The 27,574-nt window shown below is 37.7% G+C and overlaps 1 protein-coding gene across 1 annotated transcript in view; it reads right to left on the reverse strand.

Annotated features, from left to right (window-relative positions):
* Positions 1 to 64: 64 nt before the first annotated feature.
* kcnn3 (potassium intermediate/small conductance calcium-activated channel, subfamily N, member 3) overlaps positions 65 to 27,574 on the reverse strand; it is a 42,797-nt gene continuing 15,287 nt past the window's right edge. Inside the window, exons 4-10 of the mRNA XM_056761849.1 lie at positions 15,888 to 16,184; positions 13,126 to 13,247; positions 11,042 to 11,183; positions 7,565 to 7,675; positions 4,525 to 4,652; positions 2,632 to 2,701; positions 65 to 1,379 (exon numbers count right to left, since the gene is read on the reverse strand). Of these exons, the coding sequence (XP_056617827.1) occupies positions 1,050 to 1,379; positions 2,632 to 2,701; positions 4,525 to 4,652; positions 7,565 to 7,675; positions 11,042 to 11,183; positions 13,126 to 13,247; positions 15,888 to 16,184 (1,200 nt within the window). The 3' untranslated portion in view covers positions 65 to 1,049. The remainder of the gene's footprint in view (positions 1,380 to 2,631; positions 2,702 to 4,524; positions 4,653 to 7,564; positions 7,676 to 11,041; positions 11,184 to 13,125; positions 13,248 to 15,887; positions 16,185 to 27,574) is intronic.

The raw sequence follows: 27,574 nt of genomic DNA on the forward strand, positions 1-27,574 counted from the left end.
CTCGTGTCAGTTACACAATGACACGCACACACAAACACAGTCATGTATAGATATATACTTTATTAATTCTCTCTGGTAAAATAAAATTACAAAATAATTTCAACCTCAAACGGCACCTCCCTCATCTATAATAATATTAATAAAATCGTTATTTATACAGCAATCATATTTTTTTACGAATGAAAAGAACGCTATCGTATAATTTTAATAAATATGAGCTTTAACTGCGTTAGTAATTAGTAATGGTAAAAAACTGAGCGATACAAAGCTAAGGTTCAGTAACGGCATACTGTACACATTTCCGAGCGGATATAATTCAGTATTCCGGCCACAGAGTGTCACTATTAGTCAGTTTTCAAAATGGTCTCCGTTGAAATTGGGTCAGAAGTAAAATAGTCTCTTATTCCAACAAACCATTTAATAGAAGCAATTCCAGTCGGAAAATGACTATAATCACTCATTCTACAGTTATTTCCGTGTGAGCAGCTGATCCACCTTCATGCGGTGGTTGGATAATGTACCGACTGGCTTTGAAATAATGCTTCGCTCAAATGGCTGTTAGTCGCTTTCAGACTTAAAGTGCTGTCCAGATACCTGTGATGATCCGTCAATCATAACATTCGTATATCATTTATATCCGTAATCCTCTAAACAAGCATCATTTTCCAACACAGAGTCACAAAAGGGAGTTTCAGTCAACTATAGACAGAGCACTTTGGTAGCAAAGACATAATGAGAGGATGTGCGTGTGTGTCCATGCATGTTAACATGTATGTCAGTGTCTACGGAAATGTATACATTCGTGTTAACAGTAAAGGTTGTCCTTCTCGTGGACTTTAAGTGAAATATGGCAGTTTTGTCATAGGGGTTTTTTGTGCAAATGGCAGCCTCTCCGTCCTGACGTATTCTCTGGAGTAAGCTGTGTAATACTTGAGTACATTACAGTATACGGGTACTGCATGTGTGTATATGATCATGTCATCACTTCTTGAAATTTTGACTGTGCGTCCATCTCTACACCTCCAGAGGTCCCGCCCACACCGGCGCTCTCAGCTGCTGGAGGTGCTGGTGTTGGGACTGTCGTCTCCCGGCTGGGCCGTGGTGGTGGAGATGATGGGTGGGTTGGCTAGTGGCAGGCTGGCAGTGGGGGGTGATAGCACAGCGGCCACGGTGGGGTTCGGGACCTTGGGGTCGCGCTCGCGCAGCAGTTGAACAAGGGCGGCGTGCTGAGTGCTGAGCGTTGCGGACAGGTGAGCAGGCAGGGCATTAAAACCGGCTGTCAACCGTTCCACACGCTGCTCCAGACTTAACATTTGCCTCTCCAGATCCTCACTGCGGTCGTTCAGCTCTGACATCAGTTCATACATGACGCTCTGCATCTATGTAGAGAGAAAACGGAGTTAGAGAGAAATTCTGTTGCGGTGAAAGGTAAAGAGGTCAGAGAGAAAGTGCGAGGAGAGAGGGATTAGAGGAGATAAAAGAATCAAAAATGAGATCTGTTTAATACCTCAGTTGTTTCACTAAGACAGTGATGAGATTACTTTCAAGTAACAAGATTAGAAAAAGGTTTTCACGAAACCATACTTTGGCATTTTGACAAATTGGACTTTTTGCAGGGTTAAATATATTTTTGGTTGTATAAAAAACTGTGCTGGAAATATCCAAAAGGTTCCCTGAGCAATAATTTTAAGCAATAATTGATTTTCTGTGGAGTAAAGATGCTAAAGTTATCCAAAGGAAATAGGAGCATTGGAAAAGTTATTTTAAAATAATTGGAATGATTTTAGACAAAGAGAGTGTATGGTAACCACGTCTGTTCCTGGTCCCTGTTCACTTTCATTGTACAGTAAATGGAAATTTAGACACAGAGATAACTCCTTTTGTGTTTCATAGAAGACGTCAAATCAGATATCTGCAACAAAATGATGCGAGTAAATGATGGCAGAATTTCCGTTTCAATCAATTCTTTAGGAGCCACATTGGAATGAAAATTTTGAATGAAAAAATCTAACCCCGGGAGAGAGAAAAGGACAGATAATGCTAAGATAATAAAACAAAACACAATCATTTATAAGTCCTGGCATTTGATGTACCACGTCTGCAACTATATACAAAAATATGGTGTGGAGTCCACAAAACAGGGGGTACATTCAGTAAAATCATACACACAGAGATCACGAAACATATCTTGAATTGCACACAATTTCTGTCATTCCTCAGCTTCCAGTCTCCCACCCCTCCCACCCTCTCCTCCTAGCCTCGCTTCTACTGTCATCCCCGCTTTAACACTTGTTCAGGTTGCTAGGAGACACAAAGCCACGGAAACAAACGGGTCAGCATGGAAACAGTTGAATGCTGAGATATATTTGGGAAAGCAAAGGTATGCGTGTGTGTCACTAGTTATTATGTACTTGCAACCTTGGGCATATAATGAATGCAAGTATGTATGTGGACACATGATAATTTTGCAAGAAAGGGAACACAATGACATTGAAAGTGTGTGTGGGCGTCTGCTGTTTCCTAACAGATGTAACGTGCATATGCGTGGGCTCTGATGTGTGACCATGTCTGTGATTTGTGTTTTATACGTTTTGTGCGTGTGAGAGACTGTAATGTTTACAGTAGTCTTACCTTTGATAAGTCCACCAGAGTATTGGCTTGATCACTGAGTTTTCTTTGCTCCATTTTAACACTCCGTAATCTAAAAAAAAAAAATGAAATACACTTGAATGAATCCCACACGTAGCCCAATAAATAACAGTAGAATCCATAGACTTAAATTTCAAACCCGACAACTAGCTAATGAAGTTAATCAGCTTGTTTTCCTTCATTTGTTTGTTTTTCCATCCTCTGAGATGAATACACAATTAGGATGTAAATCCTAAAAGCACTGGATTTAAGGAGTTCATGAGTGTGGGATTTCATCATTTGTCATGGAGTCTTTAAAATAAAAGGCTTCAATTTAACGGGAGCTTTGTCAACCTGGTCCAAAACAGTGACAGGAGGACTGGATCCTCAGCCCCAGCCAACTTACACTATTTACAACAAAAGAGGCTGATATCAGTGACTTTACAAAGATTAATAAATGCTATAAAAAAACTATAGACAAGATGTAAACACTGGTCCAGAGGCACTTACGATTTAATTTTTATTCCTTTTATTTCTAAATCATACGTACATAATAAAATCTTAAATATATTTGTTTAACAATTTGTTGCAGTTGTAAATGTTCTGTTGGTTGTATTTTGTTTAAACATTTGTCTAGTGTTATAAAATTAAAACAGGAAGATCTTCTGGACCAGCGTTGAACCAGTGTTGTTTACGTCAATCGAAGAGGTCTACAGAAAATAAGATTGTTATCTTATGTTAGCTAATGAGTTCCCTATTGTCAACAAAAACAGCCTATTTGCAAAGTGTTCCCTTTTTAGCTTCTATGGACTACTGCAAGCACAAAATTTAATTCACGCTGATATACACATTAAAGTTTACATCTGCTCTCTTCTGGGACCACGGAAAAAAGTAATCATGACTCACTTGCACTACAGAAAGATTTGTCCAATGAAATGCGCTTTACAATGAAAATATTCCTCCTCAATACAAGTTGAGTCTCATTAGCAATAGCAAAAAGCTAACTTAAAGTGTATGGCTGTGAAACTTAACCAAAGATATTTATATTAACAAGATGTGCCACTGCTGTTACAATGAATGGCGAGGTATGCACCGTTCAATAAGGCCACTCTAGCGAAGGAAGTCCCGCCTTCCAGGAAAATGAGCCAATCATCAATCAGTAAAGACTTACGATTCTTTCGGGCGGGGCTCTCGTGAGGCGCTTGCCAGCCTGACCGCAGGCGCAATAGATTAGGCAACCTCGAAAAAGGTGATTTTAAGCGCGATTTAATTTTAGCATACTAAAGTTATGATACAATTCATGTCATGCTTAATTATTGATCTAAAATATGCTGTTTAATTGTGATTTTTGCCTGCGATTTTAGCAATATTTGCCTTCCCCCATTCAAGTAAATAGGGCTGTGGACTTGCTATGATCTAAAAAGGCAGCCCAGAGGCGTTGTACACATGGCCGCCGAGTGGCACGACTTCCGTAAATGGGCTTCGGTTTAACACTAGGGGTTTGGGTCCATGGAGAAGTTTCGACATACCCAGATATTTGTGCAGTCAATTGGCCAAACCCCTACTTGAATAGGAAATATGTAAATGCACAAAGCATTTTATATAGTATTTAATGATGCCCACAGAGCCAATGGTTAGCAGAAGAGGCTGCTGTTTAATGGTCAGTTTTTCCCTCATGGGTACATTGCATGTGTGTAGATAAGTCAGATGTGCTAGAAACACACTCATCACAATTAGCCATTCGACCTGAATGTGAAGCACTTCAAACAGGTTTTGTGTAGTTTTAGTTCAGCTGATTATTGCTAAAGTTCACTTAGCAAGCTAACTATAAACAACATTTATAAATTATTTGGTGAATGTGTTGTGTAAAGTTGTGTATGTGGCAATATTTCTCACTGGTGAATGGCTTGGAGAAACTTCCTCTGGTGCTTGCGAACACGAGAATGGTCGATCTTCTTCGTCATTTTGGTGTGTTTGTATATCAGCCAGGTCTCTCGTAGAACATTCGCCGCGGCATTCTTTATCTGAAGGGACATGTCGCCATAACAACAATATTAGCAGCAGAAAAACCACATCGGGAAAGAGGGATCAAAGTATAACCTCTGCTTTGCCAACACGTTAGCTCATCCGCTTACACAAAACCCGAACGTCTGCCAAATGAATAGCCCTTTTGGGAAATATTTCACCTGACGATAGATCTTCTAGACTATAATTCTGTCAACCGGTCTATTTGAAATTCTAGACCAAGACCGGCAATGCCAAACAAGAGCATGGTTTTGGAGATCCTTGTGGTAAAGTTTTGTGAAGGATAAACGATTGTCTATAAAGTATTAAGTTGTTTTTGTGTTATGAGGTTCAATTCATACCAACTTGTGATAATATAAATGGTGCTATGCATAACTCTCCCCCTTGCAGTTTTCTCTAAAGTTTGCTTCTTTTTTGGGGATGCTTTAAAGCCGCAAATCTCAGAAATGGCAGCAGAAAAAGAAAGGGAGGAAAATAAATGGGGAACAAACGAAAAAAAAAAATCATCTTGAGTGAAATGAATGAGGAGACTTCAAAGGGGCTTTGTGTCGTGAGGAAAGAAGAATTAGATTCTAGTTGGGCAATGGAGGGAGGACAGAGCCTTTCGTTTTTAATAAGCCCCCGATTTGACAGTGTTCCTCCAGGCATAGGGCAGCACTGGACGTTTTTTAAACACTGTTACTGGATTTAGAACTGTCCAGCTCTGATTAATTAACACTGGTCATCGTATTTAATAATCCAAGAGTACGAGCTCAGGCTCAAACTTAATGCAGGTTTCATTTACAAGACAAGTCACAGACGGGGCAAGGTAAAGAATGAGAGAGAGAGAGAGAGAGAGAGAGAGAGAGTTGTTATTTAGAGAATCACATATGTTGTTTGTTCAGATGAGGGAAAGCTTTTGTGTGAAGTGACAGTCTAGTTTACATAAACCAGCATGAGTTATAATCCCACTGTGTGAAATAATCAAATTATAGCGCTTTTGCCTCCTCATCCTTTATCATCTTATTTACTTTCGTTACTTTATTAAATGTGGTAAATTAAATGGTACATTTTCAAAACGCACAATGCTGTTCTCTGTAGCAGCTCCTGGTCTGTTTTTTTATTGTATTTTGTTTCATTGTATTTTTCCACAATCTGAATTAGAAGGCAAACAATGGTGAGCAAACAATTCCCATCAGAAGATTAAGGTTAAAATACTATAAAACATTTTATTATGTTGCGTAAAATGCAACCCAGGGGGTGAACATTGTTACCCAGTGGGAGGTGAAAAGGATTCTTACATGCTCTTCAATCATGTGCAAGTTCAGTGATAAATCTAGCTGTGCAGGTGTATGTGAGTTTGTGACGGTGAAATGAAGGTCAAATGAGCTCTGATTCGACTACTTACAGAATGAAATAACACTTAACACAGTGGGAGCACTTGTATGGCCTAATCACTACAGATAAATGTGAGGGACATATGGCACTCGGAAGATTTTTAACTGGATCATTATCGGTGAAAACTGGTGTTTTCCTGTGTTCGAATTGAGGGGAGTCTGGGGAGATTCGTGACCCCCTTTAAAGGCATTAGGACCGCAAAAAAATAGACTTATGGGGTCCATCAGATAATTTTTTTAAATAATAATTACAATGAAAAATCTTAAATTTGTGCAGAAAAGATATGGTAAACATTGTAAATAAATTATAAACTATTTTGAAATTATTTTATATATTTTTTAAAACATTCCATGCTGGGGTCCCCCTACACGACATCATTAAGTTCAAGAACTGGTGTTTTCTTTAATGGGAGAACCAAACCGGAGGGCGAGGAACAAATCAAAGACGTGATGGTTCTAAAATTTTGTCAAAGAGGTGGGCATAGGACCGTGAAAGATAGTGATAGCACGGGGAGGGAGTCTGCCTATCATTGCTTCCCATGCGATAAACAGAAGCCTATACTAAAGTAACTGAATTTTGTTGTTTTCATGGAAACACAAAAGCAGGCTTTGAAAGTGTACATCATTTTCACTTCGAGTACCACTTAACCTACTTGTGAAATAGTACTGAAGCAACAGTGGCCGACGCGGTCGTCATAGTGACAACAGCCAATCAAATTGTTTTTCGATCTTGCATGAAAGCATGTGGCTAGCGTCTCCACTAGGTTATTTCCACAGGGCGATCTGATCGATTGAAGCATTAAAAGTTGAGAAATGTTCAACTTCTGCTGCGAGCAACGCCAGTTAAGCGAGGCTGACTGACCCACAAGAATGAGAAGCGCCCCAAGTGAATGTACTGTTACCTTACTGTCAGTTATTCCTTATGGGAAAAGTGAGGGGGAACACCCATGTGCTCTGTTACACGTACAGTACACGCTTTTGCCACCGTGTCTCCAAGGCAACAGGTTTGCAAGGTTACAGTTGTGAGCGTTTTTCTCTCTTTTAGCAGAGGTTTGAAACCATAGTAGCAGCAAACTCACTGCATGAAGAGGATATCCACGGCAACGCTACAGCATTTATCGATCCGCCTTCCTCACTCTCCCCTGACAGGCCGTTAAGCTGAAGCAATTGAGTGAGTGCAAGGTAATAAACTTTTGAAAAGGCGCCTCATTTCCCTCTTTCTAAGCATCTCTCCAACTCACTCGCTTGAGCATGTACTGTAGCCGCTTATATAAAGCAGCACTCCGCAGCTTATGTGATTTCTTTCATATGTGATGCAATTATTGATTACCAGCCTTCTAGTCGCTGATGTCGGCCATGATGTTGCCTACATATTTGATACGGAGAGCTATTTCTGAGTCTTTCAACCTCATGAAACATTAAAAAAGGACCAAAGGAGAGAGCAAGCCGTCTGTTTCATGGGAGACATTCTCCGAACACGAGGCTGCACTTTTATATCCGTTGAGGGAACCCTGTGCGCATCTCTTTGCGCGTACCCGTTTGGTGAGCTGCGTGTCCATCATGAAGTTATGCACGTGCTTCTCCGCCTTTGTCAGCTCAAGCTTCCTGGCTACCACGGCAACAACCAATGCGGTGCATCCAGCTCCCTGTGTGAGAGAGATGAAGAGCAGAAGGTCAAGGTTGATAAAAACATCAAGCAATTTGTCTTTTTTAAACATAAATCTGCAGCACAGCATGATATATAACAACATTCTGTTGCGCACAGTAATGTGGAGTATAATTTGAGTCAAATTAGATCGTACAGTGGGCGGGGCTAAGCTGCACAAATAGAAATGAACTGATCAACGAAGTGTCTCTTTGCTAACAGCTTGTCAAATTTGTATTGTTAATATTGTATCGCCTTTAAAAAAAAAATCTAACTGCTCTCTAAAAATCACACACACAGCAGTTAGTAACACACTGTGAACACACACCCAGGGCAGTGAGCAGCCATTGCTGGGGCGCCCGGTGAGCAATTGGGGGGAACGAAGCCGGGGTATTAAAGGTGGGGGAGAGCGCTGATCATTCACTCCCCCACCGACAATCCCTGCTGGTTCTAAGGCTCGAACCGGCAATGGTCGAGCTTTATGGGTACATTATTGTACCTTAAGGACCTATTGTGTACCTTCAAAGGTATAGTTACAAGTTGATAGAAGTACAGTAACACATAGAAAAGAAAAAAAAAACATAACACCGGTATTATGCGTCCCCTGTTGCTCTTTTGTCTGACAATCAAACCACAGAGTTTAACTTGCTGTGCATTATGCGGTTTTAAAAAGTCCTTCAAAACTGTTGCACGCCGGCACACTGTACGCACATGATCCCAGCTAAAAGTCATGTCACTGTTGAATCTTAGTTGTTATAATGTACAACAATAAAGACTTCTTAAAAGAGACACATCAAAGAAGACTTGTACGGAGTTTTACCTCACAGTCATATGATCCGCACTGAAGGACTGCATCTGAATCACTGCCAGAATTTTATTGGAGGTAAAATTTTATGTTATGGTCATAATAATAATATGGTGGTCTGAATATGGAATTCTTATTTCACAATAAGTATTCTCCAGTGCAGAGGGAGTGCTTTGGCTGATGTCGGACATAGCAGAAGAGGGTGGGCTTTGCGAAGGGTCAATTGACTACCATAGTAGGAAAAATTACAATCATTACAATCAAAATTCCGAAATTGTTCAAAATATCTACTTTTGTGTTCAACACAATCACAAAAAACCTTCTATGGTAGTCAATGGTGGCCAAGAACAGTCTGGTTACAAGCTATTATCCAAACATCTTTCTTTGTGTTCATCAGAGCAAAGATACACAGAATTGGAACAACTCGAATGTGAATAAATGATGACAGAATTAAATTTTTTGTGTGAACTGTTCCTTTAAGGTAAACAACAGTCCACAAATTATACGTTGTATACCCGTTATAAAGGTACCAAAAGGAAGCTTTAAGGGTACCAGCCCATTGACAGAAACTGTAACATTTTATACCTTTAGAGTTATAAACATATAAACACAAAGGCACATAGTGTTATACTGTACATATCCATTAGCACATCACAAACTGAAGGCATCGCCACTGACTGCAGAGAAGTGATAGATGTGAAGATTTGAGCAAAGGGAAGAAATTGAAGCAGGTGGAAGAAGATAAAAAACAAACAAATTCATTTAGATGTGAAGAGGTATGTTGAGTCAGAGGAGTGAAATTTCAGAAAAGGAGAGAAAAACAGGAACAAATTTCTACTTTGAAAAAAGCTGTCGGGTGTTTGAGGGGGTGCACGGGTGGGTGTTAATGAGGTCACAGAGCCACAAATAACATATGAACTTGAATTAAAGTGACTAATGAAAATGTATGTGCGCTTTCTGTGACTGTGTGCGGTAGAGAGTTTGTAGTACTAATGGAACTACAGGAACCCACTTAAAGGACATACGGAGAGCGACTTACAAACCCAAAAATACACCAAAGACATTTCTCTGAAGAAAGGAAGATAAATCAAAATGCACTTTTGTTGCCCATATTTACCATTTAATAAATCATGACGAGCATCTGTGGAAAACCCCTTTGGGACAGAAACAGTGTGTATGTGCAACTTGTATGCACATAAAATAGCTAAGCTCAAATAACACAGAAATGTTCTTAAATACTCTAAAACTAGACAAAAGCGATCACCAGATACCTTTACCCTTAGCCTATTCCCAGATATGACAGTTATTAACGCCACAGTACAGAAAAAATCCTGTCAGACCACAATATATTGTGTTAGAGGCGTAAGTGCTTCAGTCTGAAAAGCTGAATCTACACGGTTATAATGTTACAGAAAGAATTACCCTCGACTATAGCAATCCATTAGGTAGTTTATCTTGTGTGTGAGTGTATTATACAAACTGAGGTTTAAGAGATTGTGATATATGTCTAACATCTTCGTTCCACATCTACATTTGCAGACAAAAGAGACAGGTGCTTAACACATCCCCAAAATCCTCTAGCAGCACAGAGCGGCTGGCGAACTAAACCCCTGCCCAAACACTCCTGTTCCCTCAGGGCAGTGGTACATTCGAACAGAGCTGGCCTTCAATGTTGTCATAGCAACAAGTCCCATAATTCCACCTATAGAAAGTCATTACAATCACTCTCAACAGTAAAAGAAATCACTTCCAACACTCAGTCGCTCTCTCTCCCACTCTCGCTCTCTCTTGTATTTTTACCCCCTGGCTTTTCATCTCTCCGGCAGTCAAACATTGACAGAACACAAACGGTTTGAAAAATCAGCTACCCTTTTCCAAAAAAAAGACATGCATTACATGCATTCTCGCACCTAAAAACAGCTAGATGGAGCACAATAATGTGACTACATGTGATAAAATGTCAATCAGCTAGTTAACCTTATTCAATGACCACAAAAAGGCAATAAAAGAGATTTTTTTAAGGGATAAAAAACGCAAGACAACACTGATCAAATCTCAAGAAATAGTCACATTTGTTGTCACAACAAGCTTTCACATTATCTGTATGAAGATGAACAGAAATTGACATTTTAAAAGAAGGAACCATAAAAAGAAAACAACAGAGAAAAAAGCTTGCTATTTCTATTAACGGATATTTGCACTTACATAAATAATACACACTCAACACAAGCTGTCAAACTTCAATTTGGCACAAAGACATAAAAGCCTGGACAGAATTATGCAAAGAATTACCTTGGGCTTACATTAGGCTAACTCCATCTTGTGAAGTGATCAGGCAGAACAATGAAAGCTTGAAACAGCCTCAAAGCCGAACAATTGTGCCATCCTTCAATACACAACAGAATTCATCCAAATAGATGTTTGTATGTCATGGTGTTTGCTAGCATGTTTAGATTTCTAAGAAGAAGAAGGTAACAAGAAGAGAAACAACTTTAAGTTGTCCCTTGCTGCTGTGGGTGTGAAAACTCTTTTTAGCGCATGTGTGTATGTGTGTTTGTTTACCATTATTCCTGTGAGCAGACACACTCCCTTGCCACAGTAGGTGTGAGGCACCATATCTCCATATCCAATGGAGAGGAAAGTGATGGAGATCAGCCACATGGCACCCAAAAAATTACTGGTCACATCCTGAGCATCATGATACCTGAGAAAGAGAAAGGGTGAAAGATTTACTTTAGATTTCCTTTTTTTGTTTCGAAGGCATATTTGAACAAGTGCTGCATGTGAAGGTTTAAAGGATCAGTAACAGGAAATGAAATAAGCATAACTTATTAGCACATCTAAGATTTCACAAAAAAAAAATTTGGGGAATAAGGTATTGGAATTACTGGAAAAGAGGAAAAAATTTTTTTTTAGAAAGGAGCGTCCCAATACTTTAATATTGTCCACAATGTATAAATTGGTTTGTTTCAGTCACCCGGCTGCCTTAAAATTTTGACTTAATTCAATGTAAAAATATTAGTAAAGCAGCCAGGTAACTTATTTTTTTAAGTTAAAGGAACAAATCATTTTTGCAGTGCATTAATGCACAGTATTTCTGAGTGAGAATTGGAGGGAATAAAGGGAACGGGAAAACATTTACATTTATATTTAGTCATTTGGCAGACGCTTTTATCCAAAGCGACTTACAGTGCACTTATTACAGGGACAATCCCCCTGGAGCAACATGGAGTAAAGTGTCTTGCTCAAGGACACACTGGTGGTGGGTGCTGGGATCGAACCAGCAACCTTTGATTTACCAGTTCAGTGGTTTAACCCACTAGACCACATCTCTAAAAAAAAGTTACATTTCAGGACAGGGCCGATGTATACAATGCAAAAAATCTCATATTTTTGTCTTGTTTTGTACTACATTTTTTAAATCAGGATGCATTTCCTGCAAGTAAAACGACCAAACATATAAGTTCTTGTTTTCTGAGAGAAAATACATTTATAAATGAATTATTTTATAATAAATGTATAATTTATAATAAATCTAAATTTAGAGAGCTTATGATCAAAACAAGCATAGATACCTGCAGTAAGACAAATTTAATTGAATTTAGTAATTGACAAAGAGGTAAAATAATTAAAGTAAATCTTTTGTCCCATTGGGATGAAAAAACTCAGTTTAGACTTACCTTATAATTTACATAATTTTGCTTTAATAACTTTTATTGTTTAATTTTCAATTTGGGTTTTAAGAATTTAATTAATATCAGTTTTAAGTTGACTAAACTGTGAAGCACCCCTGAATGAACTTATAAGAAAACCACTTTAAGTTCCTTTGATGTCATTGGAGAACATCAAAGTTCCTTTGACACTTTTTAAATATAGTTTCAATTCTGGAGGGTTAAAAAGCCTGCTGTGCAAGTGTTGGGCTGTGTAAGAGCAGCACACAGCCTGCAGGGAGACGCCTCCTCTGGAAAGGACACGGCACATGATGACTTTGAATGCAGTGCATAAAAATAGAGCAGATCCCTGCAGACTCATGTCAGGAAGGTGCTGTGCTGATCGGACGTGTCACGCCGCTCAACCCTGTAGTTATCACAACAATCCTCGCAACTCACGACCCCAATCGAGGGAAACCCTCAATATTTCTCACTGCATACCCCCAGCCTAAAATACACACACTCAGAGTTTGTAACCATGACAACACGCCTGGTAGATTCAGAAACACCTACTCATTGGCCCGAGGGCCTAGTTTATCCAACAACCCTTTTAAGATGCAAAGGAAATCTGTTGATGGAAGTCGTGATTGGATGGTGCCTGAACCACATCCAAGATAGCCTGAACAGCGAAAAGTTGTGTTGAGAAAACAGGTCACCCAAAGACAAGGGTGTGAAGGTAAGAGCAAAAAACATGGCAGTCTTTTCTCTTACTCCTTTCCCCCCCTCTTTTCAGTCTCTCTGGTATACGTTTTCTCTCTTCCCTGCAGAATAGCCAATGCGCGGAGTGTTTGCACACCTCGACTGGTGTGTTATCATCCAGCCCCTGCCACTTATTGGTTCAATCAGGTGATTCCTCATTAAACGTAAGAAGCTTGACAGCGTCTAGACAGAAAGTCGCAGTTGGAAACGCACTGAATAATTTGTTCATTCTCTCACCTCTCACATACTCTTACGGTCCAGGCTGCTATGATCCACAGGGAGATACTGAAGACCAGCAGCACAGTTCCCGGGCAGATGGTCATCAAAGTCTTCATCACAAACCGTGTGTTAAAGTGCACCTGAAGAGGGAAAACAACAACCACAGTGTAGAATCAATTGAATAAAGTAACTAGAAAAATAACAAAATGATTATTAGTTTTAGAAGTACTGTACTGACAATTTTTAAGATTAAAGGCAGGGTGGGTGATCCTGTCCAGAATTTTTATTCGTCATGTTGGCTGAAAATCTCTTCACATCCTGATAGCAATCAAGAAGTATAGTGGTCAAATAATATTATTATAATAATATATCGTCTGTGAAAAAACTTCTGGATCATGAAACAGGAAAAACTGGAATTAACGTTGGATCAGCTTATACACGATGGAGACAGCTCCGGCAGGCAAAGGGTCTGAAAGACCCTTCTTTTGGACAGGTATGTACATGCTTCAAGAATAATTAAAAGGACTTAGTTTGTAATTCGTTACGTGGATTTTAGAAATATATTCATGTGTTTATAGGAGGTGTGGCTTTGGACGGCGAATCGCATTGAGGGTGGGATCATAATTTCAGTGCTAGCATGCTAAAGTCAGCACCTTTCCAAATCAACCACCCCACCTTTAAATAAACAATAATGGTAGATTCAATTAAAGAATTTTAAAATTTAATAGGCTTACACTTAAAATAAAAGTATGTTTATCCCAGCATGCACTGGGACATGGAAATGTAAATAGGTGAAAACTAGACATTTTGATTTTATACATGATTAACTACACTAATTTCATATACAGCCGTTGAAAAAAGTACTTCTTAGTTGTGTGTTTAGATAAAATAATAATTTTCTTATAATTCGTAATTATAATTCTGTTATTTCTGTTAATCTGTAATTAACAATATTTTTTCCCAAATTTCAGAAAAATATTGTTTCTAAAATGAGAAACAGGAGAAACAGGTCAAATTACTAGAAAAGATATTCTGTAGTTTTTCATACCTCAAACACTACAAAGAAGTATCATAGAAGGATAGTTAGAGGAGTTAAGTTGTATGTGATAACCACGATTTTTATCACAGTTTTCATGTGTCTTGTCATCCTGTAAGACTTTTACATTGCTGTTGGATGACTTTATGTCCTGAGGTTTGATTTAGTTAAAATTCAACAGACACTGGACTAGAAATGACAACAACACACCAAGAAATGCTGATTCAATGAAAAATTGGAACGGTCTCTTACTTATTTCCTAGGCTGTAAATAATTGCCGATGTCCAGTTATCTGATATCTTCCAGCTTACACTATCACAATATGTAGTATCGTTACACTTCAATACTCAACATCAAAATATATCATTGCATTCATCATTATTATTGATTAATTTCCTTTAATAAAGTCACATAAATGGAATTTCTCTAGGGGAAAGCAACTAAGATAGACCACATGATCATTAATGCACAAACAGAACATGAGAGCAAAGAGAATTAGCATTTACATCTCTTTGAAACAAGAGCTTCTCTCAAAGGACAAAGTGATTACCCTCTTCAATCAGCCATTCAAATTAAAGTACATCTTGACCGATTCTCGACTGTTTTACATTATTTCCGTTGGCATGGAAGGACAAATATTCAACTTTGAAAAAATCAACACTTGACAGACAGTCATTCGTCAACTCCTCTTAAGCACGAAGCAGAAAAAAGATACACAATATTCCCAGACATCAATCAGTCAACTAAACGGGACCAGAGATAAACCTGCTCGAAAAACACATATCCATCAATCATAAAATCTGTTAAAGCAGAAAAGTCATCAGTTATATCAAGTGGCACCAAGCTGCTAGACTGTATTCTCACAATGTTGAAACAGTAGGACAAAGCACATGTGCAACACTGATATCTGTACCATCAAGCTACCTCAACTTAATAGCTTTAAAATCTTAAAATCATCAGCATAGCTGGCAGGTCTATCCTTCTTTTTCAAAACCACAGGTCTCCGTCACTCATGCCTGTCCTTGTAAAACCAGACTGAACTGCTCTAAACCACAGCTAAATACTGCCTTTCTCAGATTTTGAAAACCCAAATGACACTCTTAAGGATAACCACACTTCCTCAAATTCCATCCCCACTACTACTAGTACAAATAATCCCACCCAAAAGCCTCAGGAGGGAATTCCCAAAGTATTAATTGACTCACTAATCATGCTGTTTTTTTCATGTGTCGTCCATTTTATATTAACACCCAATTCTTAAAAGAAATTATTCAAATTAAAATGGCCACAAAATCTCAATTTGCATTAATCGGGTACTTTCTGGGACTTTGCAAATGTAGTGCTTGCTGAAACTGTACAGTGCCGTCCCACCGTGGCTCTTTAAAATGCTGAAAGTGTGCTCGACTACACCACGCTTCTGGATGTATGCCTGGTTATAATGTTGTTCTTCATCATTATATCACCATCTGATGAATAACTGCTGCCATCATCAATAGAAAATGTATTGGACATCTATTTTATATAAAATTCGAATTCAATTTCATTTACAAAAGTGGTAACAGTGTGACTTTGGAAATAAGTCGAATTCACATAGAAAGGAGAACTCATTTTTAATACAGCGCAGCACTATTTCAGAGCGTACGGTGCCTGGGTTTACTGTATTAGTAAATAAGGTAGATTGAACTGAAACTCTGTATCCATTATAAAGGTTAATTGAAATTAGACCATTGGCATGACCTCTGACCTTGTTAAGTGCCCCTATACTGCGGGAGGAGGCATCAGTGAAGAGCTTGCTGTGTAGAAGCATGACTCTGGCGATGAGGTAGAGTCTAAGGAACATGGGTACAGAAAGCACCATGTCTAGATCCGCCTCCGCCTGCGAGGGAGCATAGGAGAAGGCGAGCCGCGCCCGCCACATGAATTTGAAGTCACCCGGCACCGGATGAACCGCCGAAACGATCAGCTCCAGAGAAATGAGTAGCACCCGCTCTATGGTCATGGCGATCCGCCAGTCATCCGCACCATTGTCAATGACAAAGAGCTAAGGGGGAGAAGAATAGAAATGTTAAACATTCAGGAGTTTTAAAGCAAATTTTCAATTGAGACCTTCACTAAACATGAATCTCAAGTCTAAACACTTAACATAATGGTTGCCAAATTAGCATTCATTCACTCAAAATAAGTGCTCAATGGCACACGGCAGTCACTTGCATACATAACCGGAAAATAGGAAATAAAAATAAAACATATCCTAACAAAGTTCTAAGCGATAAAAGACATCCCAATCAGCGACAAATCAATGAGTCGAAAGATTTTGTTGCTTGCTCTTATTGTGTGGCAACCCAAATTACATGAATAGCATTACATGCTATTGTGTTAACAGAACGAACTGAAAAAATATGAAGTGACAGCTCATATGAAGTGTGGTCCTAACAAATTCCACATGTTGGGTCATCATCCATGCTACAGTACAGTCCTGGAACAATAATCATAAGAACCAATCAGAATTTAGAGTCGGATTTAGGGCTAATGTAAGACTGATAAATTTTGGATATTCTGGACGCTGGGGCACCAGAAAATAAGTTAAAATAACATATTTTTAAAAGTAAAATGACACATTTTCATGTATATTTAACACCTAACTTGTAAATGTGTAGTTTATTTTTCGTAACTTACGTTTAAAACTCTTTAAAATAACATTATTACAGTTTAAATCATTCTTATCAATTCGTATCAACAAATGTAATATTTACGAAAGCTTGTCTAAATTGCCACTTTACAGGATTTATTTTTATTTTTATGTTTTAATCAATAAAACATATTTTTGTCCAAGTTGACAAGCTCTTTCAATACTTTTTACTGTTGAAATATTTCAATTTTATAGGTTAAATCTTAATTATTATATAAAAATCATGATAAATGCAGACGCAAGGTTTCAGTCCAACACCCATGGCATGTAAACCAACAAGTCACCTAAACATTTCTATGTGGTATCTGTATCTATGACTCATGTCTTTTTGCACACATACGGAACAATAATATAAGGGATTTACTCCTATATTTATATTCAAATGTCACTCCCAAATCTCTGCAGACTGAATGAAAGTTGCGAACCAACTTCACAAATGAAAAACGTAATGTCACCGCATGTAACCACTCCTCAGACTAACCATTCATCATACATCTAATCCAAAACTTTAGTTATGAATGAATAATTCAGATAGCTCATTAAAACAGCTACAAAGTAGAGCCGCTGCGAGTAACTGTAGGAGTACAATGATTCCTCAAGAGCAGCACAGGAGGCTAAATGAAGGGGAAACAGATTTATAAACCCCACAATGAGAACATGCTTAAATAGTAATTTAATCCTGCCAGGAAAGCCAAACAGACAGAGCAATAAACAAGCAGAATTCTGCTGGCATAATGTGCAGTGACAGTTATAGCTCTCTCTCTCTCTCTCTCTCTCTCTCTCTCTCTCTCTCTCCCAATGCAACTTCTTGTCAGACAGTATATCAGCAGTCTAAGGATGGAACAGGAAGCTAATTGTGCTGTTGGCGTTGTTAGATGTGTATAGTGTTAATTGTAAGTGTTAGATTGGTGAGGCTTGTATAATTGATATGCAGAAAGCAAGCAGGGTTCTCCCCACTGAGACTCCCACACACAAACACACACACACACACACACACACACTTAAAAGCTGCAAATTATCATATGGGAATCCTAGGAACTCTTGAATGAAGTTATACTTATGAGGAGATATACTGCCAGTGCACATTTATTCACTATGAGCCCTTGGTTCTGCGTGGTTGTGCATCCACAAGTGCAACAGGTCATCCAACCATCCAATGAAAATGTTTTACTAAACGATTTTCTTCCGCGAATGCCCCGAGAATGTAAACACCAGTCATTCTGTTCCCTTAAACATGTTGCTCAGCGCATGTGTGCGTTTCTAACTCGGTGAAGGGGATGTTGTATGTTGTATGGCAGTTAAATGTGCATGTTTTTTTTTTCTGGAAAAGCCAGCCTCGTCATGGTGACTGTTGCCTAGGCGACAACATCAAAGACCAGCCAAGCTTAATTAGGGTCCCCTGGTGAGAGAGGGAGAGAATGACTGTGTGTTTATACAGTATGTGTGTGCAAAGAGAGAGAGGGGCAGCGTGATAGAAAGAGGTGGAAGAGAGAGAAAGAGGCAAAGGGAATGAATGTGAGGGAGAAATACTCATGTGTGGGTGGTTGCGAGAAGAGTGAAAGAGAATGTGCGAATACTGTATGCGTGTGCATGAAAGAACATGCGAATCTGCTAGGAACTTGTACTGGTTTGGGTGTACGACTTGAAATGGTTGAATGCAATTTTCTATGCTCATAACCAATATACAGTATCTTCAGTGGATGGTGGAAGATGGCATTACATATGATGCGATGAGACTATCATTTCCGTTAATCTGCCGACAATCTTGGTCACCGACAGTAGAAAACCATTTAAAAATGGTCTTACAGTATAAAGGTCTAAGACTATTTTCTCTGCTTGACTCTGTTTGACACATTGTTACATACAATGCCCACACATATAATATTTTTTGTATAAAGCCACTAAACTGCACAATTGTTCATTGGCAACTGTGAATGTTTCCATAATCACTCTCACTCTGGTTTTCTATTAAAAAAATCAATATTTGATATTTATTCATTTAACAAGTAGTACAGCCTGGTCTCATTGTTTATACGTTGGTATTTGTGTGAAAGTTTTCAAGCACAAAACGTATTTTCTTTTAATTTTATATGTATTACAGCATAAAAATGTAAAATTTGCTACGTATTTTTTGCTTAAAAACGTAAAATATTTTTTAAGCTTTTATATCATTAAGATATCAGTGCATTTTTATAATTGTAACAATAAGAAATTCATTTTTCAGACTCGTTAACCTAACCCCAAACCTAACTATTTTATAGCAATTATAAAAAGATATAAAATGTAATAGATCTTAATATGCAGTAAAATTACCATTGTAATAATATATTGATATGGGATTAAAAATATATTTTATAGTCGCAAATCCTACTCCTTCCCCTATAGCGAATCATAACGATTTCTTAAAAATATGTACAGTATAAAGAAAACCATGACAGACAGATAAGTACATCCCAATCATTGATTTATTTCAAAAATATAAAAAGCAATCCAAATGAAGATGCGTAGCAGTCGCAGTCCTATCGGGTGAAATACAACAGTTTTGTGTAAGGAACAAAGTAGAATTTATTTAATCTCATTTAATCAGTCTCATTTAAACATACCTCACCAGAAACATGGCATGACGCGATCTGTGAAGAAGAAGGCGAGAGCCAATAGCCGTTCAATTTTCCTGACGTAAAACCTGTTGCAAAGGTTCTTGACAACTTTTGAATTTGAAACAAGCGTGTCAGCGCCAGGCAGTATTGCTGCTAATGGTGGCTGCTCAGGATGGAGATGAAGATCGCCGAATAACGGCTTGGATTTGGTTCTGTTCCTCGCAGTCAAATGGATTCGGAAGATATGGATTACATCCGACAAATAAAATTGATTCCCTTTATAATTATTTTCCGTTTATGGTTTATTTAACGCCTTTGTGTCCCACAGCAACAAAAGCTAATATTACATAAGTAATGGTTAAACGATGCAGAAATGTTATTAATTTTAAGAGTTTAAATTCTTGTTTTTTCTTAATGAGTTGGCGACAGAAATCACACAGAACGTAATGTCATTTCATATTAAGTAAACGAGTAAACTTTATTAAATGCAATTGAAAACATAATGCTGTTGACAAATAAATACAATGTAATAAAATGTTAATGTCACTATTACAATATTAATTAGGATTCATTTGTAAGTCTGTAAAGTTATTCATGTGTCGTCAATACGTCAGAATTGTGTGTTTAAATAATGTAAATACGTCAGTATTTTGCGTTTTTGTGTTTGTGCAAACGTAAGTAAATGTACGTTTGTAGAACCACATTTTACACAAACTACATACAAATTCTCATGAGATCACGTTAAGTAGTAATATAATAAGAAGGATAATGTTCGGTCAGCTGGTCCTTATCATAAAATAAACCTCTTTAGGATGACAAAAGACCCACCCCACCTGGATTCATTTTGTTATAATGACGATGGATAATGACCATGCTTGACTGTATATGACCTTTTAAAAATGTTATAAAAATATTCACAAAAAATTCATATAAATTATATATAAACATTTTTGTTCCTATCACTGCAAGCTGGGCTTTTATAATCCAATATAATCATGGGAATATTCCATCATGACTTTGTGCACTTGACGAAATTTCCCTTTTCCTCCGTCATCATCGCTCCCTTTCCGCCTCTACTCGTTATCCCCTAATTCATCTCTCCTCCGGCCCGAACCCCCCCATCCTGTCTTTCTTTTTCAGGCTGAATTGCCACCAGGATATGCTGAATAATTAAATTCCATTAGTGAAGGTAATCTGTCAACATGAGTGACTGGACCGAGCCGCCTCCCTCAGCCCATCAGAGACAGAGCAGTCAAGAGAAGGAAAGAAAACCCAGAACCTCCCAACAAATGAGGGCCAGTGCCAATTAGGAAACATTCAAAAGGGAGGATGAAGAGGAGAGCAGAGTGTGAAATGAAAGAGATAAGTACACGGATAGGTAAGGTAAATGGGGTCTCACCCAGGAGGGAAAGAGATCGAATAAAAAGGGAAAGTGTCAAAAAGGAAAGAAACTTGGAGACCAAAAAAGTGTTGTTCAAACTTATGCATGATACGCATGCTCTTAAATTCTGAGGCAGCATTGCATGTCCTATAAGAGGTCTATACATGAAGCTTTGCAACAGGCTCACAAAATTAAAATAATGGGTTAAATATAAAAATAAAGTAAACAGTAAAATATACAGCATGTTATAAATATTCAATATTCATTTTAACATGAAAGGGATTTAAAAATTAGTAAATTAAATGAAACTTTTTGTTTTAACCCAATATTTGTCCAATTGGACCAATATCAGATTTAGTGACTTGTTACTTCAATTTTTGTCTCATGAGGGTGAACCAAAGAGAACAGAATTTATTTTTGTGTAAAATACTAGTACTCTGTCATCAAATACTATTGGTTTGTAAAACTGAACCATACATTTCTGTGCAAGCTTTGTCTCTCACACAACTCTGTGCTTGTTTTCTCTCGCACAATAAAATCGTTTCGTGTCAAATCAATATTCAATCTCCTTTTATTGATTTATTAAGTAAGTCTGCAATCAAATATATAATAATACGAATCCATGTTGGTATGTAGTCAGCTATTCTGAATTCTAAAATGAATTTGTGATATGTAGGCAGTAGGCTTTTCAGTAGGTTTTAGAAGAGAGCTTTAATGTACATACTGCACGTCCAAAAAACGCTTACATACAATACCAAAACACTACCCCAAGAGACAATAGAGCCATGGAAAACTAAGACAGCTAAACTAAAACCGCAGGCAGCTCCATTCAATTTAGATTACTATTGAGACAAGCCCTAAATACCCAGTACTCTCTCTGCCCTTTGAGAAACTATACAGACAACGCACACATGTACACATGAATATATATATACATGTAGCCTATGAGATAAATACATAAGTTGAGAAATCTGCCTGTTATGTTGATCCTGAAAACACAACCATATAAGCATGGAATTCCCTCTTTATAAAATAAATACATTTATATACACCCCAAGCCTCTCTCTCTCACACACACATATGCACAGACTCCCTTATGTGTTGCCAGTAGCAATAACAGCAGGAAATCCCTTTAGTTTCCCCTAAGCAACAACTCACACAGTGACACTTAGCAACGAGACTTGCTGTGACAGTACTTGTGCAACGTTCTGGAAATGTTTCCCTGTCATTCTGTTGTCAGTACCACCCATATTCTGCTTGAGAGTTTATCACAGTTAAAAGCATTACCTGTGCATTACCAGCTTCATTTCAGGGTGGGGGATCTCTGATGATTCACCGAAAAATGAAAATCCCTTAATCCTTTATTTAGCTTCACATGATTCCAAACCTGAATTATTTTTCAAGATGGTAAACAAACAACATTGACCCCCATTGATTTCCACTGTTTGGACACAAAACCATTTCTCAAAATATCTTCTTTTGTGTTCCACCCGAACAACATGAGGGAAAATAAATGATAATAGAATATTTATATTGGTGTGAACTAATCCTTTAATACTAGCACAGTGACATCTCAAGCTTGTTCCTTTAAGCCTTTTAGAGCTTCTTCTTTGAATAGTTTGCAGCTTTTTTAAATGAAAGTGTCAATGATGGTTGAAAATATTATATATAGTATAATTGTTTTTTATTTTTTTTTATTTCAAAGAAAAGGGATTCATTTAAAGGGATAGGTCATCCAAAAATAAAGATTCTGTCATTATTTACACACTCTCAAGTTGTTATGAACCTGTTCAAACACATAGGAGGATGTTTAGAAGACTCTGAGAAACCAAAGCGTTCTGGGGCACCATTGACAACCATTGTAGTTTTTCCTGCTTTATTAGTCAACAGTGTTTTAGAAATGTTTGCTTACAAACATTCTTTGAAAAATCTTTTTTTGTGTGTGTTAAGCAGAACAGCAACATTTATACAGGTTTGGAACAACTTTTTTGGGTAAACAAAAAATCCCTTTAATATCCCTGGGTTGTGACTATTACTGCAACTATTTAAAGTAGTCTTTGATTAAATAAATCCTGCATCCGTAATTATAAAAGAACATGTTCAAAATATTTCTAAATAATTTGCATGAAATATAAAATCAAATTATTTATGGTTTTAACACATTTTAAAGTCTTCCGTCTATAGGTCTACTGCAGGGGTGTCCAAAGTCAGTTCTGGAGGGCCGGTGTCCTGCAAAGTTTAGCTTCATCCCTAATCAAACACCTGAACAGCTAATCAAGGTCTCACAAAGCAGACTACAAACTTCCAAACAGGTGTGTTGAGCCAAGTTGTAGCTTAAAGAGTACCTAGGATATGTTTTTTTAGCTCCTACTTTGGTTTATAGAGTGTCCAACAACAAGTTTATGTACATACAATGTGTAAAAACACTATAATGTCGTAATAATAGGCAGTTATTTATACCTTACTTCTTAACTGACTCTAAAATGATTCGTTCCGCGATTCATCCGTCTAGGCCCCGCCTACCCACTAACCTTGTGTCATGTGATTGGTCAGATGGTGTAGTCTGTTGTGATTAATCAAACGCGTTCGTCATTTGTCGCAAATGGAACCCCCCTACCATCAATACAGGATTACGGTTTACATGTGGTTGGATGTCATGTATATTATATGTGTAGCTAGAGATGCCGGCGATTTTACCGTACCAATTTGATCCCAAGTCTGTCAAAGAAAGCATCAGAAGACGCTAATCATCATAAACTCCACCACGACTGGAACAGGATGTTTGTCAGTTGCAAGTGACAACTCTTGTCATAAAAACTCCCAGTGTGACAACATGCATTTTATGCTTTTGCTCATCAATGAAATAAAATATTATTTTTTCTTAAAATACTGTTAATACGTTAGCAATACTATTATTTTGTCTTAACTGTGCGTTGTCATGGTACATAGAGCATCTCCGAAAGTCGACGTTATGAAAAATTATATACCCAAATATATATATATATATATATATATAGGTGCATGTGCGACAAATGTATCAAAATGCAAAGTCTATAGCAAGATAAACAAACTGTAACACCCAAGAAATAACGGCACATGCTAAAGTTAACGTTATATGCATTAGCTAAACACAGACATAAGGTACGAAAATATTTCTTGAAGTTAAGACAAAAAACAAAAGTCACACTTACAGGTTGGGATTCGGTGGAGCCAAAAGGTCCAAATAGAGTTAGTATTCCCCCTCTTTCAAGTACCGACGTTTCACATACCCTGCAGTGTTTGTGGGAGGAGAGATAAGTTTTTGCAGCAGTCGCGGGGACTATGTGTAGTGACGTAGATACGCAGGTGAACTATTCCACGTCTCGTTTCTGTGATTCAGAGTCGACTCCCAGTTTTACAAGCAAATAACTTTGTTATTTATTCACCTTCGGACTTACAACTTGGCAGAGAGCTTACTTTCAAACACGGCAACAGAACAGACTGCATGAAATGGCATTTTCAAGATCTCATGCTACGTACTCTTTAACTCTTTAGGACTGTGGCCCTGGAGGACCGACATTGGATACCCCTGCTGTGTCAACACCAAACAGGTGACCTCAACTGTACTGCATGTTAAGTCGCTTAAGGGTAACACAGCTTCCAAAGCTCATCATAAAAACCACTCAAGCAAAACATTTCCAGAATCAGTCCAACCTTGAACTAAAGATAATTATAAAATTGGCTTCAAGTAATCTGGTGATGCACCAAATTCTTTAATGGGTCCTAGCTGCAGTTGCACAGCCATGAAACATTTTTTAATGTGGTTCTACCGTAGCCATGCCGTACACGAACTTCAGCCAAGTTGGCTCTTTGTGGAAAATGCACTTAAAGTACATTAACATTAACATGCACTTCGGTACAATCTTTACCTTGGGGAGCCATTTAGCCATATTAGCACACTGATAAACACACAATACTGTATCTGTAAGCACACAGGAACCGTCCGATAAATGTGGTTTTGCCGAAAGATTCAGATGCCGCTGTGTATTTTGCAGGCTTTAAAGTATTATTCTGTGTTGAGTTGGGAATGAGGAGACCCAAGGAACAGCAGTTAAACTCAATATGATTTTAAAGATTTTCAACATGTACTCACTTCATGTCGTATATCCTTTTTTTTCCAGAAGATGAAAAAACACACTGAAAACATAACACTATAAACTCTTAAAGAATCAACCTTGGACCCTTTCATGTAAACTAAAATCTCGAGATCTCAGGTGTTGATTTAATTTTAAGGGGTCTGGATACGTCATCATCAGCTAAAACGAATTAGAGATTAACAATTCAGGCTCACAAAGAGGCAAGAGACGGTTGACTGAAGGAAAAAATACAGCCATAGATAGAGACACTGCAACATAACATGCAATCAAGAGAGAAAAAGACAGGTGGGGTGTAGGGAATGAGAGGAAAACAGGAGACGAATTGATTTAAGTAGAGAGCGTGCAAGCAATGGAGAGAGAGAGTAAGAGAGAGAGAGAGATTGGAGGGTGGTTTGTATAACTGTTATGTATTGCAATCGTGCCAATAAAGTACTTTGCAACTGAAAGAGAAAACTGAATTGAGATGGAAAGAGAGAGAGAGTGAGAAAGACAATGCGTGTCTGTTGTCCACTACTACTTTGGACTTCCTATTTTCTCTTCTGTATATTTATTTCTGCATAGGGCTGGGCGATAAATCGATAACAATATGCACCGATGATACATATTTAGCAATAACGATAACAAATGCTTGATATAACACTCCAAATTTACCATTTATATAAAGTTCCCTCCAGTATTATTGGCATCCTTGGTAAATATGAGAAAAGAAGGCTGTAAAAATAAATCTGCATTATTTCTCCTTTTGATCTTTTACTTTTTTTTTCTGCGTAATTTGCCGTAAAAACAAGCCTCAGGTTCACGTGCAGCCGAGGTATAATGCAAGTTAGACATTAACGTTAAAAAATTGTTATTTGACACACTTTTGTGTGAAAAGGATATTCAACGGTAAAAGAGATTTCATTGAATTCTCCGCATTTGTCTGAAATGTAAAAGTGTTTAAAGGTTCTATCATTATTTACACACTCTCAAGTTGTTCTGAAACTGTTCAAATTTCATTGTTCTGTTAAACACATAGGAGGATGTTTAGAAGACTCTTTTATTTTTAGAACCAAACATTTCTAGGGCACCATTGACAACCATTGTAGTTTTTCCTGCTTTATTAGTCAACAGTGTTTTAGAAATGTTTGCTTACAAACATTCTTTAAAAAAAAAAATTGTGTGTGTTAAGCAGAACAGCAACATTTATACAGGTTTGGAACAACTTTTTTGGGTAAACAAAAAATCCCTTTCATTTCCCTGGGTTCTGACTATTACTGCAACTATTTAAAGTAGTCTTTGATTAAATAAATCCTGCATCCGTAATTATAAATGTAATTTGCATGAAATATGAATTCATATTATTTATGGTTTCAACTCATTTTAAAGTCTTCCGTCTATAGGTCTACTGCAGGGGTGTCCAAAGTCAGTCCTGGAGGGCCGGTGTCCTGCAAAGTTTAGCTTCAACCCTAATCAAACACCTGAACAGCTAATCAAGGTCTCACAAAACAGACTACAAACTTCCAAACAGGTGTGTTGAGCCAAGATGGAGCTTAAAAAGTACCTAGGATATGTTTTTTTAGGTCCTACTTTGGTTTGTTGAGTGTCCAACAACAAGTTTAAGTACATACAATGTGTAAAAACACTATAATGTCATAATAATAGGCAATTATTCATACATAGAAATGTAAAAGTGTCTGTACTGTACACACAGTACCACACTGGATTCAGGTGGTTCGTGATATCAGATGAAAAGCTCTGGTTCAGGGTGAGTGAGTTAAAGAATCCTTGATGAAAGATCACAAAACAAGCATTTCTTTTTGAAAGAAAATGCATTGATGTGTCGATTCAAACTAAGACGAGAAACACGTATTGATTTTAGAGGGTCGAGTCTGATTTCACGTTCAATTTAAATACAGTCAACGAGTCAGATTAACTTTCATTTTATTACACCATTAAATTTTAAAGACATCAACACCATTTATACCTTTTCACCACCTCTTTCCATCCAGCTTATTTTCTAGCACGGGTGTTTCTGTCTGTGAGTTTCTTTTGAGAATTCAGCCAGTTCTCAAACTCTATTCATTGATAAAAGGGCACACATGCTCCATTTCAAAGTAACTGTCAAACACTCACAAAATGACTCACTGTTGTAGATGCACACAGCCCTAAAAATATCTGCTTAATGTCTCGAAGACGCTTGCCGTCTTCTGAAGGAGAAAGACGCCGAGTTTCAAGGAAGTTTTGAGGCTTGTGTGTGTGTAACACACTATGCTTACAGATCACTGCTGTGAGTAACATCCCAGCGCTAATGCTCCTATTAGAATAATGCTAATGAGGAGTTGAGTTTAGCTGCCCTTGCTGATGGCAACAGCCTAAAACAACATTACTCATCTCTTCATAACACCATGCTAAAAATGAGGCTAAAAACATCAAAAGTGGAATGCACTTGAGAAAAGCAATGTGTAAGAAAAGTATAGAAACATTTTAATGTGCCATTTTTGTCGTTACTTTGATCTAACTTGTAGTGGCTATTACAACACACCATTAGGCTGAAATATGGATATTGTTTACAGGATCTTTTGACCAAAAAATTCAAATTCTGTCATCTTTTATACACCCTCATGATGTTCAAATCCAGTTATGACACTT

This window comes from Triplophysa dalaica, chromosome 12, assembly GCF_015846415.1.
Source record: "Triplophysa dalaica isolate WHDGS20190420 chromosome 12, ASM1584641v1, whole genome shotgun sequence".
In the NCBI taxonomy this organism is placed as follows: Eukaryota; Metazoa; Chordata; class Actinopteri; order Cypriniformes; family Nemacheilidae; genus Triplophysa; species Triplophysa dalaica.